Raw genomic sequence first — 16471 nt, 5'->3', positions numbered from 1 at the left:
CTTGTTTCTTCAGGTTGCACATCACTCCCTCTCCAGAGGAATACAGCCTTCCAGTCAGTCCTCTGCTGTTCATTTGTTCAGGTGAAACCTTTCAGGCGAGTGTAGTCAGGAGTGACAGGAAACACAGGACACCTCCTACTCACTGGCGTGGTTCTGAGCTCGGAGTGTGTATTGGGTCACTTAGTAATCCTCCCAGCAGGTCTGTGCGGTGGTGGCGAGGCTGTCCCCATGCTTATAGATGCAGAACCTGGGAAACAGAGAGGCTAGAGAACTTGCCAGGGGGTTGCTAGCTAGTACCTGATGTCCGAGCACTCCAGCTGTGGAGTCCGGGCCGCACATGCTCCGCTGCTGCCTTTGCGGCCGATGCTCTTCAGGCTTGCTGAGCGCAGACCCGGGGCCCCACGGCTGGCCCACACAGAGCGCTCTGTGGTCATGGAAAAGTGTGTCTGTTCGTTTTAAGTTGCCTTAGTAAAATATCAACATTTACCTTGTGCAAAGTACCTATATTATAAAGACATTTTGACTCTGAATTTTATGTTTTGATAGCTTAATGTTGCTCATTGTTTAGGTCAATAGAATTTTAAAGGTTGCCAAACCCAACTTTGTGGTCATGAAGTTATTGGCAGGAGGACACAAAAAGGAATCTAAGGTAAGCGCACTGTGGGGAAAGTAAATGGCCGTTAAATTATTGTAGAACTTTAAAAAAAAAAAAAATCATCCCTTTAAAAGAGGTTCCATGGCAGAAAAATAACTAGAGCTTGCCCTTTTATTTTGAAACTTAGAGATTTTATTGATTTAAAATTTCTAATTTCTAAAGTCTGCCCTTCCATTCCCTCCGTTGCATAAATTACTATGAGTAAAACAGAAAATGTGAGAAAACAAAATTATGAGAGAGGTATTTAAAAAGTCCTCTGCCTGTGGAAAAGTTAATGCTTCAGTAATCAAAGGCTTTGTTAAATGGCTCAAGAGATGGCAAATTCTGTCAACTTTCCTTGCTGATGTTCTGTCAACCTTTGTGCTGCCGAGCATTGGCGAACCGCACGTACCTTGTGTCTGACGACTCCCATTGCGTCTTGCTATCGGCCTTCCTCAGCTTTGGCCTTGCTTTTCTAGAGGCGGTTTCGTTGCTGTACTGTCCATGTACTGTCCATGACCCAGGAACTGAACAGTGTGCTGACTCACCCCCCTTTCCTGTGATTTAAGTCCATTTGCCTTTGTTAACTATTCAACTTTGATAAACTCAGAGATAAGCTCATTTTTTTCCCTTTAGATTTGTAAATACATTTCTTTCTTTTCTGCCTTTCTTTACAGGTTCCTCCTGAATTTGATTTCTCTGCTCACAAATACTTTCCTGTTGTAAAACTTGTTTGAGAGACATTGAAAAGGGGACATCAAGGGGCAGAATTACTCTCAGATTCTAAGGGGATTGATCCATCCGTCAGTCACAGCACATAACGTGAAGTGAAATGGATTTCTTGGATAACAGCCTATTATAAGAGATACTTTTAATTTGACAGCCTTATACGACGTGAATGAAAACTGCTGTTTTAAAGTGGTTTGTTATGTTCCATGGATGAAACTGGTCTTACCGAATGCAGTGATGAACGTTATATGGTTTTATTACAGATTTAATCATAAATCATTTTTTATGAATGAGTGAAAATAGTGTTTGTAAAGGTTAATAAATTTCTTGACAAAAAATGCACTACTGGAAATGAAAAACAACAGCACTTTGATGCATGTTAAGAACTGAAGGTTTTTACTCTTGAGTAGTTCCAACAGATAATTCAAAAGTTTCAAAACAAGGGATTGATCAAACACTTGAACGGGGTTTTGGCAAAATACACTTAAAAGGGAATGGGTGGGGAGAACCTCTAAACTGTCTAGGGAGACTAAATTACAGGGGGATTGTGATTTTGTGTGTGATGATGTCTTAAATTCTATAAGAATATAGAAGTTTTTTAAAAACATCCTTTAATTGTTCATATTGGCACTTTGAAAACATTCTGCTTAATGTTTGCTGGTGACATTTATTCGAGCGGTGGGAATGTGTAGATTGTTAATTTTTAGGGTTAGGTTTCAGTGTGGCATACTTTTTGTTCACTACTAAATATTCAGTTTAACCCATGCAAGGTTTTCAAGTGGGGATCTTTGCATTATCTGCTGGCTTCCACCTGTACCTTTTAAGTGCCCAGTGCTAGAGTTCCTACCTTCCTTTCCTGCTCAGTCCTCTTCCTGGCTCATGCTGCCATGGATTTTTATTCTGTATTAGAAGGCTAAGGCCTTGGTTTGTAAGACTTGTTATATGAAGTTTACACATAAATTTAAAGGAAATATTTCAAGTCCTTTAACTTCCCCAGAGGTATGTTTCACAGGCACACCAGTAAGGATGGAAGCATTTTACTTGAGCTTTTTCAGAAGTGCATGGGATGATACCAACTTTGAGTAATCCTTCAATCTATACATTACTGGAATTTTATAAGCCAGTTTTTAGGGACAGTGGCTCAGTACACTTTAAGTATTGCTCTGTGCTGAGAAATAGTACATAAACATTTAAATACACAATAAAGCTATTTCCCCAACTTTGATACTAATGAACATTTTCAGAGTCTAACAATGTAAAAAAGAAAAAAACAGCCTACAATTCATGGAATCTTTTTAATTTTTTGTAAAATTCAGAGTCAAGTATTAGAAGTTGAGAATTCTATAGTTATTTATAATAATCTCTTAGTGGGAGTAGACCAAGCCCTTGGGCCTTAAAGGCTCCTGAATTCACACTTGTCTTGCACCACTCCAGGTTCTGCTGAGAAGAGATAACCAGCCACTACCCATTAAACAATCGTGCCAGTTACTGATCTAGTTATTCCATGACCGCACACTGACTTAACACATACTGGTTTATTTCTCAAATTCCATCACACGAAAGTACATTAAGTATCTGCAGTGCTCTCATTACTCAAGACTGAGTATTGTGCAGGGAATCTGCAGTCCCATCTGCCGAAGAAAAGATGAGTCATCCCATTCCTGTCTGCATACCATTTGAGAATACAGAGAAGGTGTAAATTAAAGAGCTCACACCTATTAAAAATCGGAATAGGTGCTGATTAAAAAGACCAAAATAGGGGGTTTGCCATCTATTTACGTATTACACAGGTTTTTGTTTTGCTTTTTAAAAAAACCAAAACAAAACAGCCACATCACCTCTATAAATTGTTGCCTCAAAACAAGTGCCTGTGTGATGGGAAGGTAAGCCAGCGGTAAGAAAGCATGACTGTCTGGAGAGATCGCTCACAGTACACACCTCCTGAACGAATGGCCTTTGATGCCTCTGTACATGAAGATGGAAACAGCATGGTTATTTTTTACTTATACTGATGACCCATCTTAGTCCACAAGGTTTAAGGCAGACCACCACTCTTGATCCATGATTTGCAAGCTGATTCTTCAGGGATCCAGTAGGGCAGTAAAGGAAAACAAAGCAGCTGAACAGTCTTGTTTCTTAGAACTCTGCACACTAATTAAAATGAAATGAATAGACACTTTATTGAAAAAGCAAGAGAGACTATTAACCGTAAGGCTAAGACACAAAGGGAATCTTACAAAGCTATTTTTAACACCCTTCTTTAGTTGCCTTTTCCGGGTAGGAAAGTTTAATCTTAGTAATTAAGTAAACAGATACCTATAGAGTAGCATTCACATTGGAGATCTTAACCTGAATGCAAACCAGGTCCTGCCTTCATTGCCAGGCAGGGGCATGGAAGTCCAGACCAGGTGAGGGGCCTGGTGTGTGGCTCATCAGCTGTCCAGCCTGTGGCACAGCCCTGTAACTTCTCTGGACCCCCGTTTCCTCTCCAAAGTTAACTGGTTATCCCAGGTGGTCTGAGGCTCCTGCATCTCAAGTCCGGTGACTTGTATTTTAATAAGCATCACCACCTTCTTACCCTCAAGACCTCAGCATCCTGAATAGGACTCTGCCAGTCATTTGTAAGTGGCAAGAGCCTATTTACTGGAAATACTGAGAAGCAACTCAATCTGAATTACGATTAGTCCTTTTCAAACTAACATTAACTTTTGATTTTTAAATCACTTTTGATAAGTCATTTGCCACAAGCCAAATGTATGGACTGTGGCAAAAACAACTGTTGCATTTCTCTTGCCTTTCTAAATTCTCCCCCTGTGTAACACTGTGTATGCTCTTAATATCAGCTTCCTCTTTTTTCCCTACGATGGTGCAGTAGGCAGTCTGTCCACAGCAAACATGCCCCCGCAGTGCTGTGCTGCGCCCCCTACCTTGCTCTGCCACAGGCCCCAGGGTCATCTCTGCTTTGGCCCTGTTCTGTCTGAAGTCTGATCCACTCATGGCTCTTGGTAATACAGACTTAATCAGAAGATTTTGCTTTGTCCATACATTACTAAGCAAAGTAAAAATAGATCACAAATGTTCAAATGACAAGTTAAGCATTTTTGTACGTTAATGACAGGTTATACAAGTAGGGTTTTTTTTTAATTCTCACATAAAATGCCTTTGTATATAGACTTGTTTAAAACTGTTGCTAGTGATGTTTAACAGTTTTGTGCTCCAGGCCCCTGACTGTCTGAACCAGAAGTGAGCACATGAGAGCATAAGCCAGTAATCATTCGGCACTGACGTGGGAGAGCAGAAGTACCAGGCTGGTACGGGCCACTCGGCACAGCATGTGAAGAAGGACACCAGAGGGACCAGAGAAGAATTCCCAGGTGTGGCGGGTCTCTTGGTGTCAGAAGACAGACTCCTCCTACAGGCTTTGATTTTTTTTTTTAAGTTACATTCCAGAATTTCTGAAGCACCACTGTCCCATACTTGGAGAACTTGGGTTCTATTTTTGATGTTGATTTTCTCATACCTATTAGCTGACAAATTTTGACACCTTAGTATAAACACCTTGAAAATACCCCCTAAAACCATCTACAACACAATCATTTTCCTACATAAAGTACGTATTAAAACTCCACAATAATCATCTTTAGATGTATATTTTACTTAGGACATTTCACAGTATTCATCCCCCTCATAAATATGTTGTAGTGATCTCTCTTCAATCCTGAGGTATAGGATTCCAGTTGATTCAGAGTGTTTGGTTCTTCTTTTCACGCTGATCAAGTAAATTTATCATGTCTCCTTTCTGATTTTCAGCATTAAGAACTAAAAAAGAAAAATAAATAAAATAAAAACCATAACCTAACATTAAAATATTTAGGGAAACCAGCCAGGCAGTTTCTGTTTGACTTCTGCTTCATCAGAAGGACAGTATCTCCCACAGCAACATAACGGGGAACTGCATTGCTAATCAAGGACAAGATAGTGAAGAGACTACATGTATAGCCAACATGGTGCCATGAAATAAAGCTGTGACACCTAAAAACTTCCTATTTAAAATAATAACGCCCCACGTCTTCATGTACTCATAAAATTTGTGACACAACCACAACTCTTCTGTGCTCCATGCATCCCTGTTGGTGTCCCTCCAACAGGAAGCACAAGGCCCTCAGAGCTCCCTGCAACTTCAGTCAGCACTTGCTTCTCTGAAGCTTCTGCTTTCCAGAGCTGAAGTCTTCATGTGGCTCCCATCATCCTTACTCTATCCTTTGACACACACAGGACATAGAAAGACCTCACAAAACCTAAAACCACCATGCTGATTTACAACTACAACATATTAAATGGTTAATGATTTCGTTAAAAGTATGCCTTAATACTGTCTTTTAAAGTTCTCTAATAAAGTTGGAACGAATGCCTTTTTCTTCTCATTTCCCTGGAGCAAGCAGGAACCTTAACTGTTTCAATGATAGAATCTTAAAATGATGGTGATGACAATCCTTGAAACTTAAAGCTTACAGAGAATTTTTCTTTGCCCACATCCTTCATTTGAAGCCTCATACAAGGTGAAATACGATCCTGGGACCCCTGTATGTAGGGGGTGAAAATCCCAGAGCTCTACTGCAAAGCCAAACATTTAGGACACTAGACTGATTTGAAAGGATAATAAAACAGATATTAGGACCGTAACCACACCAGATAGTCAAGGACTGAGGTACACAAATGAGTGGAATCGATGAGAAGAACAGAAAAAGACTTTGTATTTGTTTAAAATTCTGACTTGCTAATATGTTTGTTTTGCATTTTTAAAAATCACCTAAACAGTCTAAGAAAAATCAAGTTAGAACCTATTTCTAGAAACCTCAAATAACTATGCCAACTGTAATAAATGCTGGATGAAATATGAAAAGATACTTTAAAGAACACACTTTTTTTTTTTTTTTAAAGAGAGCAAGAGCAGGAGGGAGAGGGAGAAGCAGGTCTCCTGCTGAGCAGGGAGTAGGACGTGGCACTCCGTCCCAGGACTCTGGGATCACGACCTGAGCGGAAGGCAGATACTTAACTGAGCCACCCACGCGCCCCGAAGAACACTGTTGAATCAAATCCAGGTTGAGAGACTACCAAATAACTGGCCAGAACACTTCAAAAACTATCAACGTCCTAAGATAAAGACAGATGGTTTTGAGTTAAAGGACCCTAGGGAGGTATGACACTATGGTATATAATCCTGGATTATTAGATCTTGGACCAGAAAAGGGATATTAAGTTGGGCAATACACTGAATTTGCATAATAGCATTGTATCGATATTCATGTCTTCATTTCAATAATTGGACTGTAGTTATGTAAAATGTTAATATTTGAGGAACCTGGGTGAAAGGTATATGGAAAGGGCGCCTGGGTGGCTCAGTGGGTTAAAGCCTCTGCCTTAAGCTCAGGTCATGATCTCAGGGATCGAACTGGGATCGAGCCTCGCATCAGGCTCTCTGCTCAGCAGGAAGCCTGCTTCCTCCTCTCTCTCTGTCTGCCTCTGTCTACTTATGATTTCTGTCTGTCAAATAAATAAAATCTTTAAGAAAAATAGTTTTTAAAAAAAGGCATATGGAAATTATTTTAAATTAAAATCAATTATTTTCAAACTGAAAAGTTAAAAATTTCAAAGACAGTAAAATGCACCATCTATAATGGCAATTGAAGAAGGAATCTGTGAGGCCAAATGTGAAGTGGAAGTTCCAACCCCTGAGGGTAATAAACATCAAAGCTAGCTCTACCCTGAGGACTTCAAAAGCCTGAAGAGACTGAGCTCCTCTCTTCACAGCGTGCAAAGATGCAGAGGGACAAAAACTAAAGACGAGGGTTCCAGTCTGGATGGTAAGTCCAGAAGGGTACTTCTAAATAAAGCTGAATCTCAACTCCCAAAGGCTCACATCGTTGGATTAAAATAAAGGTAATGGAGCAGAAGTCTGCCATGAAGATGGCACAGCCAGAAAGACGGCCAGAAACTCCAGTGGTTCGACTGAGGAGCAGGACTTCTTAACTATGAGATGACCGTGCAAGTGTACAGTTTGAACTCACATTTCCTCTGTGATTCAAAAAAATACCTTGAAGAGAATGTACGTTATTAAAGAAGTGGTGATTTTGTTGTGCCCTTCTTGAGACTGCTAGAGGCAAATGACCTCTAGTGCAGTGCCAGTGTAACCCCAGAGGCTTCTACTGATAACTGTTCCCAGGAAACCAGTAGCTCACAGTTAAAAAGCACAAAACCCAAGAAAAGAAGGTATCCTGAGGACAATCTGATAAATACCCACAAGGTTTTTCAGATACTGCAACTGGAAGATAACGTTTGTAAACATGGGCAAAGAATAAGAAAGTTTAGATATGAGAAGATTAGAAACAAAGCATGAATTAACAGATAAGGCATAGCTGGAGGAAAAAACTGGTGATCTCGAAGCTATGTCTGAGGAAATTGTGAATGTAGTAGATCAGGGAAGCAGAAATGGGTATTATGAAAAAAAAAAACAGGGTAGGAGATGTGTAGAATGAGAAGATCTAACATTTCTGATTTCGAGTTCAAGCAGGAATCCAAATGGGAAGAAGCATTATACAGAGATCTTGACCAAACTCTTCCAGAAGTAGACTTGTCAGATATTTTTTAAAAGGGGGGTGGGGGAGTGCTGTTATCCTTAGAACAGTGTGGTATAGTGTGAGTCAGCAGGGAAACCAATGGAACAGAAAGTCTGAAAAGTAGACCTAAGTGCATACAGAAGTTTACTTGGTTAAGGTGGCACCTCAAATAAGTAGCCTTGAGCTGGTGTTGCCCTTAGGAAAAAGAAAAATGGAGCCAACCTTTTGCCACACTACCTGAATACATTTGGAATTAATTATGAATTCGAGATCTAAATGTAAAATATAAAAACAGATGATGATCCTGGAAAAATGGTGGCAACTGTGCCATAGATTTTGTATTTCAGGGTCCCTACATAAAGCGACTACACTGAAAAACTCAAAAGTCAGACATTTTCAAGAGTAGATGACAAGGAAGCCTATAGACCCCAAAATACAAGTAGAGACGAAAACAATGGACAGTGCTTGTAGGCTAGCAGAGTCTAGAAAGAAAACAGGAGCCCTGGAGCACCCAACGGACCTGGGAATAGAACAGAAACCCAAGCAGCCAAAAGACACCAGAAAGCACCTGGGTGAAGGGACAAACTGCAACTGGAAAGCAGGAGACTCTGCTACTCCCGCAGCAGATGACCACAAAGTAGCTGTGGTAAGGACTGAAGGGCCAGGGGAGGCTGAGCCCCATGAACGTCTGACACTCATTTGCCAGGACTCCTTTCTGGGGCTCCCCAGGTAGAGCCCCATGGGGGGAGGGGGAACGGCTGAGTGTGGAGGAGAGCTATGGCTGAGCAGGACAGGGAGAAGAGACAGAGGACCTGAAGGTTCAGATTAAAGCGGGGGAAGGTACCAGTGGCCAAAAAAGATAGGACAACTTGAATTTCAAAAAGGATAATATAATTGAACAAAACCCATCAAACAGCTTTAAATTCAATGAATTTGTATTTTCACCTTCAAAGGATGACAGGGAAATAATTCATTATTTTGAAAATGGGTAAATAAAAACAAGCATTTTTATCCTATGTTATATGACTAAAACCACTGACGTGCCTGTTCATAAAAATATTCCAATTAACTAGTGGAATAGAAAAAGCTGAATTAGAATACCATGAATGAATTAATGAAAGCACTGAATACCAACTGCTAGTTCAGTCAGGAAAAGAAAGGCGCTCCTTGCCTTCTGATGAAAGAACATGCCATCGCCTCCCACTTGACCAAGGGCTTGTGCCCAATCTGAACCAAGCCTGTGGATATCAGCTGCCAATATGCGGGAAACAGGAAAGAACATACTAAACAGCACTATGAAGGTACTATCAGCACTATACAGACTATGGAAAACTCCAGGGCAAATGGAGGAAAGGAGTGGAGGGGGAACCTGTAGACTATGATTTTAAGAGCTAGCAATTTTAAGAAGATGGGCACAATTAAACTCCGGTGTCCAGGGATGCCCACTTGAGTGTTCAGCCCACAAAGAAATGCAAGAAAATACCTACTAGAAAGGTCAGGATAGGGGGCTATTATGGGGAGAAATGGGGCTTCTGGAGGGCTGGTCAAGTTCTAGTCTTTGAGGAGGGTGGGGATGGAATCCTAAAAACATTGTTTTTAGGGGTACTGGGTGGCTCAATCATTAAGCATCTGCCTTCAATTTGGGTCATGCTCCCAGCGCCCTGGGATCGAGCCCCACTTCGGGCTCCCTCCTGCTCGGCTAGGAGCCTGCTTCTCCCTCTGCCTGCCACTACCACTGTGTGTGTGCTCTCTCTGTCAAATAAATATATTTTTTTTAAAAAATTGTGGTTTTCTGAATTTGTGTTTTACTTTTTAATAGAACTAAAAGAAAAATTTGAAAGCATACTTAAACACACAAATGAATTCTTCCAACACTAGATGGAAAAACTTACTATGACTCAATATTTGGAGGCAATAAAAGAAAAGATATATTTTGAAACATTCACGTGGCGAAAAACACCATACATAAAACCAAAACAGACTGGGAAGAAGTATTTGCAACTTACACCACAGATAAAGGGCAATCTCCCTCGCATGTAAAGAACTCTTAACCAGGAAAGGAAACACTAAGAATCTGGTAAAATGAATTTTATAAAAAGGAACCATGAAACCACATGATACTACGAGAGGGTATGTGGCAGGGTGACGGCATTAGAGAAGCCACCATCAGACAAGGGTTTTCAATGGACGCTAAAGCCACACCGTTTCAAAGCATCCCCCTCTAGATGACTTCTCAATTACTAAGGGAAAATGGCCCCCTTTGCAATGGACGAGACCGGCGGGCAATACCTTGACCAAGCCGTCAACCTGCCATGACCTGCCTCCTGGGGGGTGGAGCTAGAGGAGCACCCTGCAGCTGTAAAACTGTCCAACCAGAATCCAATCACAAGTATATGGACAAATCCAGAAGCTGATACATCCCAGGGCGCTTCAAAATTCCAAATAATAATGCAAACTGCCACTCTAAAAAGCTGCTTGGAAGTACTGTGCAGATGTAAGGGCTTTTGGATTACTGATACAGTGTGACGAGAGGTGACCGAGCCACCTGTTGGAAAATCCTTAGGTGTCATGAAGACAAATCCTCCAGCCAATACCTGAGGGCTTGATCCCCCCAACACACACAGACCTTCTGGAAGGTCTTCATCTTAGACTTCTCAGTCCTCCCCTTCCCTCCACTGCCCCATGTTCAAAGGCTTCTGGACTGGATGCATTAATTTTTTTTTAAGATTTTATTTATTTGACAGACAGAGATCATAAGTAGGCAGAGAAGCAGGCAAAGAGAGAAGAATGGAAGCAGACTCCCCTGCCGAGCAGAGAGCCCGATGCAGGGTTCGATCCCAGGACCCTGGGATCATGACCTGAGCCGAAGGCAGAGGCTTTAGCCCACTGAGCCACCCAGGCGCCCCTGGATGCATTACTTATAACATAAGTGCTGGGCTTCAGTGTTTAGTCACCGCCAAAGAGAACAAAGGACCACAATGTGAAACGCGAGGCAAGCCCACCGCCTCGGCAGGCCTCTTACCGTTCAGGTTTCTGTTGTTCCCTGCTAGGGCTGCCTGCTTATCGGTTTCTGATTCTGCCTCATTTTCATCCATGTTGTAGTCCTCCTCTCCCCCCAGCTTTTGCTCGTGTCTCCCTGAAAAATGAGCACAGGCACAGCCAACACAACCCACATGACTCTCTCGATGCCGCAGGAGCTCCAGAGCCCAGTCACAGCTTATCGGTCTCTCTGCGACCTCTCAGAGAACGGTGGCGCTTGTGTGCCCACTGCCACTACGAAGAGCTGCTGCGAGTCCTCCGCTTCCGTAGGCCCCCACTTCAACTCTGAGTCCGGATACACCCAGACCCTCACCTCAGGGCTGTACTCTGGGCTGGAACTCGGAAAACTAGCTAATTAACCCCAAATCCCAGGGCTGTTTTTGTTTTTGTTTTCTTAAGGCCGTCAACTCAAGGCTGTTGCTGGAAGCAGGTTTCTAGTTAGTGACGGCACCTCCTGCGAAGGGCCCCTGGCTCCCAAGGAAGGAAATGGGAGTGGCCGCTGGGTGCCGAAGGCTTTTCCATCATCCCTACAGAATTAGACCATTCATCGCCACAGTCAGCCCTGCAGAGGACCTCCACCACGCTAGGTGATCAGGACCAAAGGCGTTCAAGAGGCATATTCAGATATTTACATCCACGTACAGGTAAGTAAACAAAATCTTTGAAACGCGTGTCTGGGAGACCTGGTTCTAGTTACATCTCCTGCACTCATGGCCTGAAGTGGAAGCAAAGGCCACGCCTTTGGGCCCTGCCGCTTTACTCTACAGATGGGATGGCGACCGCGGCCCCAGGCCCCAGGATGACGCGGATCCCGCAGGCTCTCAAATCAGTCTTCTCATGCCCCCCTCTGTGGCCAGTCTGAAACCTGAGTGCCACTGGGTCAGCCACCCGAGCTTCCTCCTCTTTTTAATTCTTTAACTGAAACCTTGTGAAAACACAGTCTTCAGAAAGACAAACTGGAGCACAAATGAGATCTGGAATCGGTAATTTCCACAAATAAGCACATTCTCCCCTTCTTGTTAGTGACCTGTCCCAGAGCACAGGTATTGTCCATAAGTGTTCCTGGCTCAGTTGGAACAGCTTTTAGGGACATAAATACATCCCAGAATATTGTGTTGATCTGTTTTCCCACACTTTATCTTTAAAAGATACACACTGTATCTTTGGAAAAAAAAAAAAAAAAGTGCACCAAACCAGATGGGATTCATGGGTCCCTTTGCTGCCAGGCTCAAATATGCCCGAAACCCCATCTACCCAGTCACCGCCCCCCCCCGGTCACCCCCCACCCCCCCGTCACCAGGCAGTGGTGGTGACAACACGCGCGGATGCGGACGCAGGCGGGCCCGTGTTCCAGAGCGGGGGCAGCGTTCACTGGCGCCGAGCGCCCGCCTCACCGCCTTCCCCGGAAACCGCCCGTAGCCACCGCCCACCCGCTGGGTCACTTGGGACACCTCCACCTGCCGTGCTCTTCCCTCCCGCCTGCTCGCGGAGACCCGGCCAACAAGAACCACCAAATCGCCAACGGGGCCCTTCGCAGGGGCCCGGCCCGCGGCCGACGGAGAGCAGCGGAGCGGAGTCCGCAGACGACCCACAGAGCGGCGCACCCACCTTCCTCGGCCGCGTCCTGCTCCTCCTCCTCCTGCCCATCACGGATGACCAGCTGATCCCGCTCCAGGTCCTCCGCGTCCCGATTTTCCGGGCCGGCCAGCCTCGCCGCTGGCGCCCGTGCGGTCTGGCCCACCGCGCCAGCGCCCCCGGGGCCCCTTCCAGCCGCGGGTGCGTCCGCCTCCACCGCCCGCTCGCGGCCCGGCTCCGGCCGCAGCCCCAGGCGGTCCCTCGGAAGCTCCTCCTCACTGGCGACCTGGATCTCGTTGGTTTCCTCTGTGCAGGGACAGTTAGCTGTGGCCTCACCAGCATTTAGCTGAATTAAAATGAAAACAAAAACCCTCCCACCACTCAGTTCCCAGAGCCTTCCCAAGGGCTGTGGGCCGGAGCAACGGGGCGGCGGGTTCTGTGGCGCCCGAAGACTGCGGCTTCTCCACACCTGCGGCTCAACTTCAGAACGGACGAGAAGCGGTTTAGCAAGAAAATCTGGACAAGTTATTTGCTTTCAGTGACAACGTACGAGCCAAAGTTATCGGACCATCGTCTGTATCTGAGACAAGGCCCCCTGTTCCCATGCGGCTGCCCAAGCCTCAGGCATCTCCCCGTCATCCCGCAGTCCCCATGATGTCCTCGGGGAAGCACAGCCTGGACCGTCACAGGCTGCCAAAGGACTAGACAGTCTACAGGGATGACAGTAAGACAAGGAAAAGCCTGGCGGCCCCAATTCCAGACACCCGGAGAGACCTTCACCTGCCTCCGGCAGCCCAAACCCAGCTCACCGGCTGCCTCCCACAGGGACACTTTGCCGTGAGGCCATCAGCAAAGATGCCGGACTGCCACTATGTCTATCTTAGGGCTTAAATGTGCAATTACCAGGCTTCACTTACCTCTCTCACCTGGTCTCTTCAAATCCAAAGCCGCCTCAGAACTGGGGGCTGGTGTCTGGGGCTCGCCGTTGCTGGGCACGTTTCCTTTCACCGGCAGCACCTCTGCCTGGGGCAGGTCTGCCTCCTGCGGCCTGGGCTGAAGCTCGCTGGGGGCTCGGAGCTGAAATAGGAGCGCACGACAGCCGGGGGCTCCGTGACCTTAAACCTCACAACAACCCCATGCAAGGCAATGGACATCCTTCTGACAAAACACCCAAACCCCGAGAAAGGCCTTGATCCACCCTAGTTGTGCCATACTACCTGGCATAAATGCAAAGGTCGAAGGTTAAGATCCCCCAGAAAGTACTTTCAGTAACCGATTAACAAGTATGTTTCTAGCAGTCTGATCAACAAGGACAAGGATGACCTGAACGCTATAAACAAACCAGACCAGGCTGACCTCCGCAGAACACTGACCTGACAAGAGCAAAACACACTCTTCAAGGGCACATGGAACATTCCCCAGGCCAGAGGCTAGGCCATGAAACAAGCCTCAACAAATCTGAAATGACTGGAGAACATACTCTGTATGATGACAATCACGATGGACTGAAATTATCAATGACAATAAAATTTGAGAAACTCACAAACATGTGGGAATTAGGCAACATGTTCCTAAATTAAACCAATGGGTCAAAGGAATCACTAGGCATAAAGAGAGTATCTCGAAAAAAATTAAAACAAATACATGACATACCAAACTTATGGGAGGCTGTTAAAGCAGTGCTTAGGGGGAAATGTGCAGGTCTATATCAAGCAGATGGTAAATCGGTAACCTAATCTTCCACCGTAAGACACTGGAAAAAGAAGAGCAAACAGAACCTAAAGCAAAGAAGGAAATAATAAAGGTTGGTGCAGGAATAAAGGAATTCATGAAATACAGAACAGAAAAACAGAGAACATGAATGAAATCAAAGTTTGTTCTTCAAAAAGTTGAACAAAATTGACAAACTTTTTAGCTGGATTAACCAAGAAAAAGAGAAAACTCAAATTACTAAAATAAAAAATAAAATGGGACAACACTACTAACCTTACGCAAATAAAAATATTAAAAAGGAACACCACGAATAACTATGTCAGCTTTGAAGACTTAGAGGACAGTAACCAAGTTCCGAGAACAATACAAACTACCAAAACTGACTCAAGAAATAGAAAATGTGAGGGGCGCCTGAGTGGCTCAGTCGGTTGCGTCTGACTCTTGGTTTCAGCTCAGGTCATGATCTCATGGGCCGTGAGATCGAGCCCCACATTCTCTCCCACTGGCCCTCCACCCAGTCCCTCTCTCTCAAATTTCTTTAAAAATAGAAAATGTGTAAAGACTTCTTACATAATAAGAGATTGAATTAGTAATTTAAAAACTTCCCCCAAAGAAAAGCCCAAGCCCAGATGACTTCACAAGTGAACCCCACCAAGCATTTACAGACCAATCAATACCAGATCTTCAAAAACTCTTCCCCAAAAAAACCAAAAACAAACAAACAAACAAAAAACCACCAAAAAACAAAACAAAAACACCCAAACCCTGAAAGGAATATGCCCCAACTCATTCTATGAGTCCAATATTAATAGATATCAAAACCAAAAACACTACAAGAAAACCAGTATTTCTTATGAATATAAACACTAAAATCCTTAACAAAATACTAGCAAACCAAATCCAGCAACATATAAAAAGATTATATACCATGACCAAGAGGGATAAATAACCATGAATGCAAGGTGAAACATGTAAAAATCCGTGTAACAGTGTATCAGAAGCATAACAGACAAAAAAACCCACATGATCATCTCAATAAACTGAGAAAAAGAATTTGACAAAATCCAACACCTCCTGATAAAAACACTCAACAATTAAGATCAAAAGGGAAGGGGCGCCTGGGTGGTTCAGTGGATTAAGTGTCCAACTTCCGGTTTGGGCTCCAGGCTCCGGTCAGGATCTCAAGGTCAGGAGGTGGGAATTCCGCCTCAGGCTCTGAGCTCAGAGGGGAGTCTACAAGGGATTCTGTCTCTCCCTCTCCCTCCCACCTCTCTCCTGTGCTCTCTAAAATAAATCTTTAAAACAAGAAACAGAAGGGGACTTCCTCGACTTGATAAAGTCTATCCATGAAAACACACAGCTAACATCAAGCTTAATGGTAAAAATGGAATGTTTTCCCTCCATGATCAAGAACAAGGATATCTGTTTTTCCACTTCTGTTAACACTGAATGGAGGTTCTAGCCAGTGCAATTAGGTCATAAGAAACAAAGGCATCCAGAGTGGGAAGGAAAAATGTAAAACTATCTCCGCTTTGATGACATAATACTGTATATAGAAAATTCAAAGAAATCAGATATCAAAAAATACTATTAGAATAAAGTTCAGCAAGATTGCAATATACCAGATCAAAATAAACAAATGAATTCTATTTCTACAGAACTAGCAATGAATATGAAAATAAAACAATTCCATTTGTAACAGCATAAAAAATAAATTGAACAAAGAAGTACAAGACTTCTGCAAACTATAACACATTGAGAGATTTTTAAAGGACTTAAATGAGTGGAAGGACGTCCCACATTCATAGGACACTAGACTTAATGTTGCTAAGACGGCAATACTTCCAAACTGATCAACAGACTCAATATAATTTCAGTCAAAATCTCACCTGGCTTTGTTGAAGAAACGGACAAGCAGATCCTAAAACTCATATGGAAATTCAGCTGGCACAGAATAACCAAAATAGTCCTTAAAAAGAACAACATTGGGGGTACCTGGGAGGCTCAGTCACCAAAGCACCTGCCTTCTGCTCAGGCAGTGATCCTGGAGTCCCTGGATCAAGCCCCACATCAGGCTCCCTGCTTAGTGCAGAGACTGCGTCTCCCTCTCCCTCTGCTCCTACTCCCACTTGTGCTCTCTCTCAAATTAAATAAATCAATAAAT

At 43.8% G+C, this 16471-nt stretch overlaps 2 protein-coding genes across 5 annotated transcripts in view; one reads left to right on the top strand and one right to left on the bottom strand.

The window, feature by feature from the left end:
• NAA35 (N-alpha-acetyltransferase 35, NatC auxiliary subunit) overlaps positions 1 to 1722 on the top strand; it is a 103166-nt gene extending 101444 nt beyond the window's left edge. For all 3 annotated transcript variants that reach the window (XM_044265780.1, XM_044265779.1, XM_044265781.1), the window contains exons 22-23: positions 569 to 649; positions 1312 to 1722. In XM_044265780.1, the coding sequence (XP_044121715.1) occupies positions 569 to 649; positions 1312 to 1371 (141 nt within the window). In that variant the 3' untranslated portion in view covers positions 1372 to 1722. The remainder of the gene's footprint in view (positions 1 to 568; positions 650 to 1311) is intronic.
• A 922-nt stretch (positions 1723 to 2644) lies between these two features.
• GOLM1 (golgi membrane protein 1) overlaps positions 2645 to 16471 on the bottom strand; it is a 55571-nt gene continuing 41744 nt past the window's right edge. For both annotated transcript variants that reach the window (XM_044265784.1, XM_044265782.1), the window contains exons 7-10: positions 13512 to 13671; positions 12628 to 12900; positions 11003 to 11116; positions 2645 to 5182 (exon numbers count right to left, since the gene is read on the bottom strand). In XM_044265784.1, coding sequence (XP_044121719.1) covers positions 5106 to 5182; positions 11003 to 11116; positions 12628 to 12900; positions 13512 to 13671 — 624 coding nt within the window. In that variant the 3' untranslated portion in view covers positions 2645 to 5105. The remainder of the gene's footprint in view (positions 5183 to 11002; positions 11117 to 12627; positions 12901 to 13511; positions 13672 to 16471) is intronic.

This window comes from Neovison vison, chromosome 9 (genome assembly GCF_020171115.1).
Source record: "Neovison vison isolate M4711 chromosome 9, ASM_NN_V1, whole genome shotgun sequence".
Lineage (NCBI taxonomy): Eukaryota > Metazoa > Chordata > Mammalia > Carnivora > Mustelidae > Neogale > Neogale vison.
Note: the sequence above shows the minus strand (reverse complement) of the source record. Positions and strands in the feature narration are given on the sequence as shown.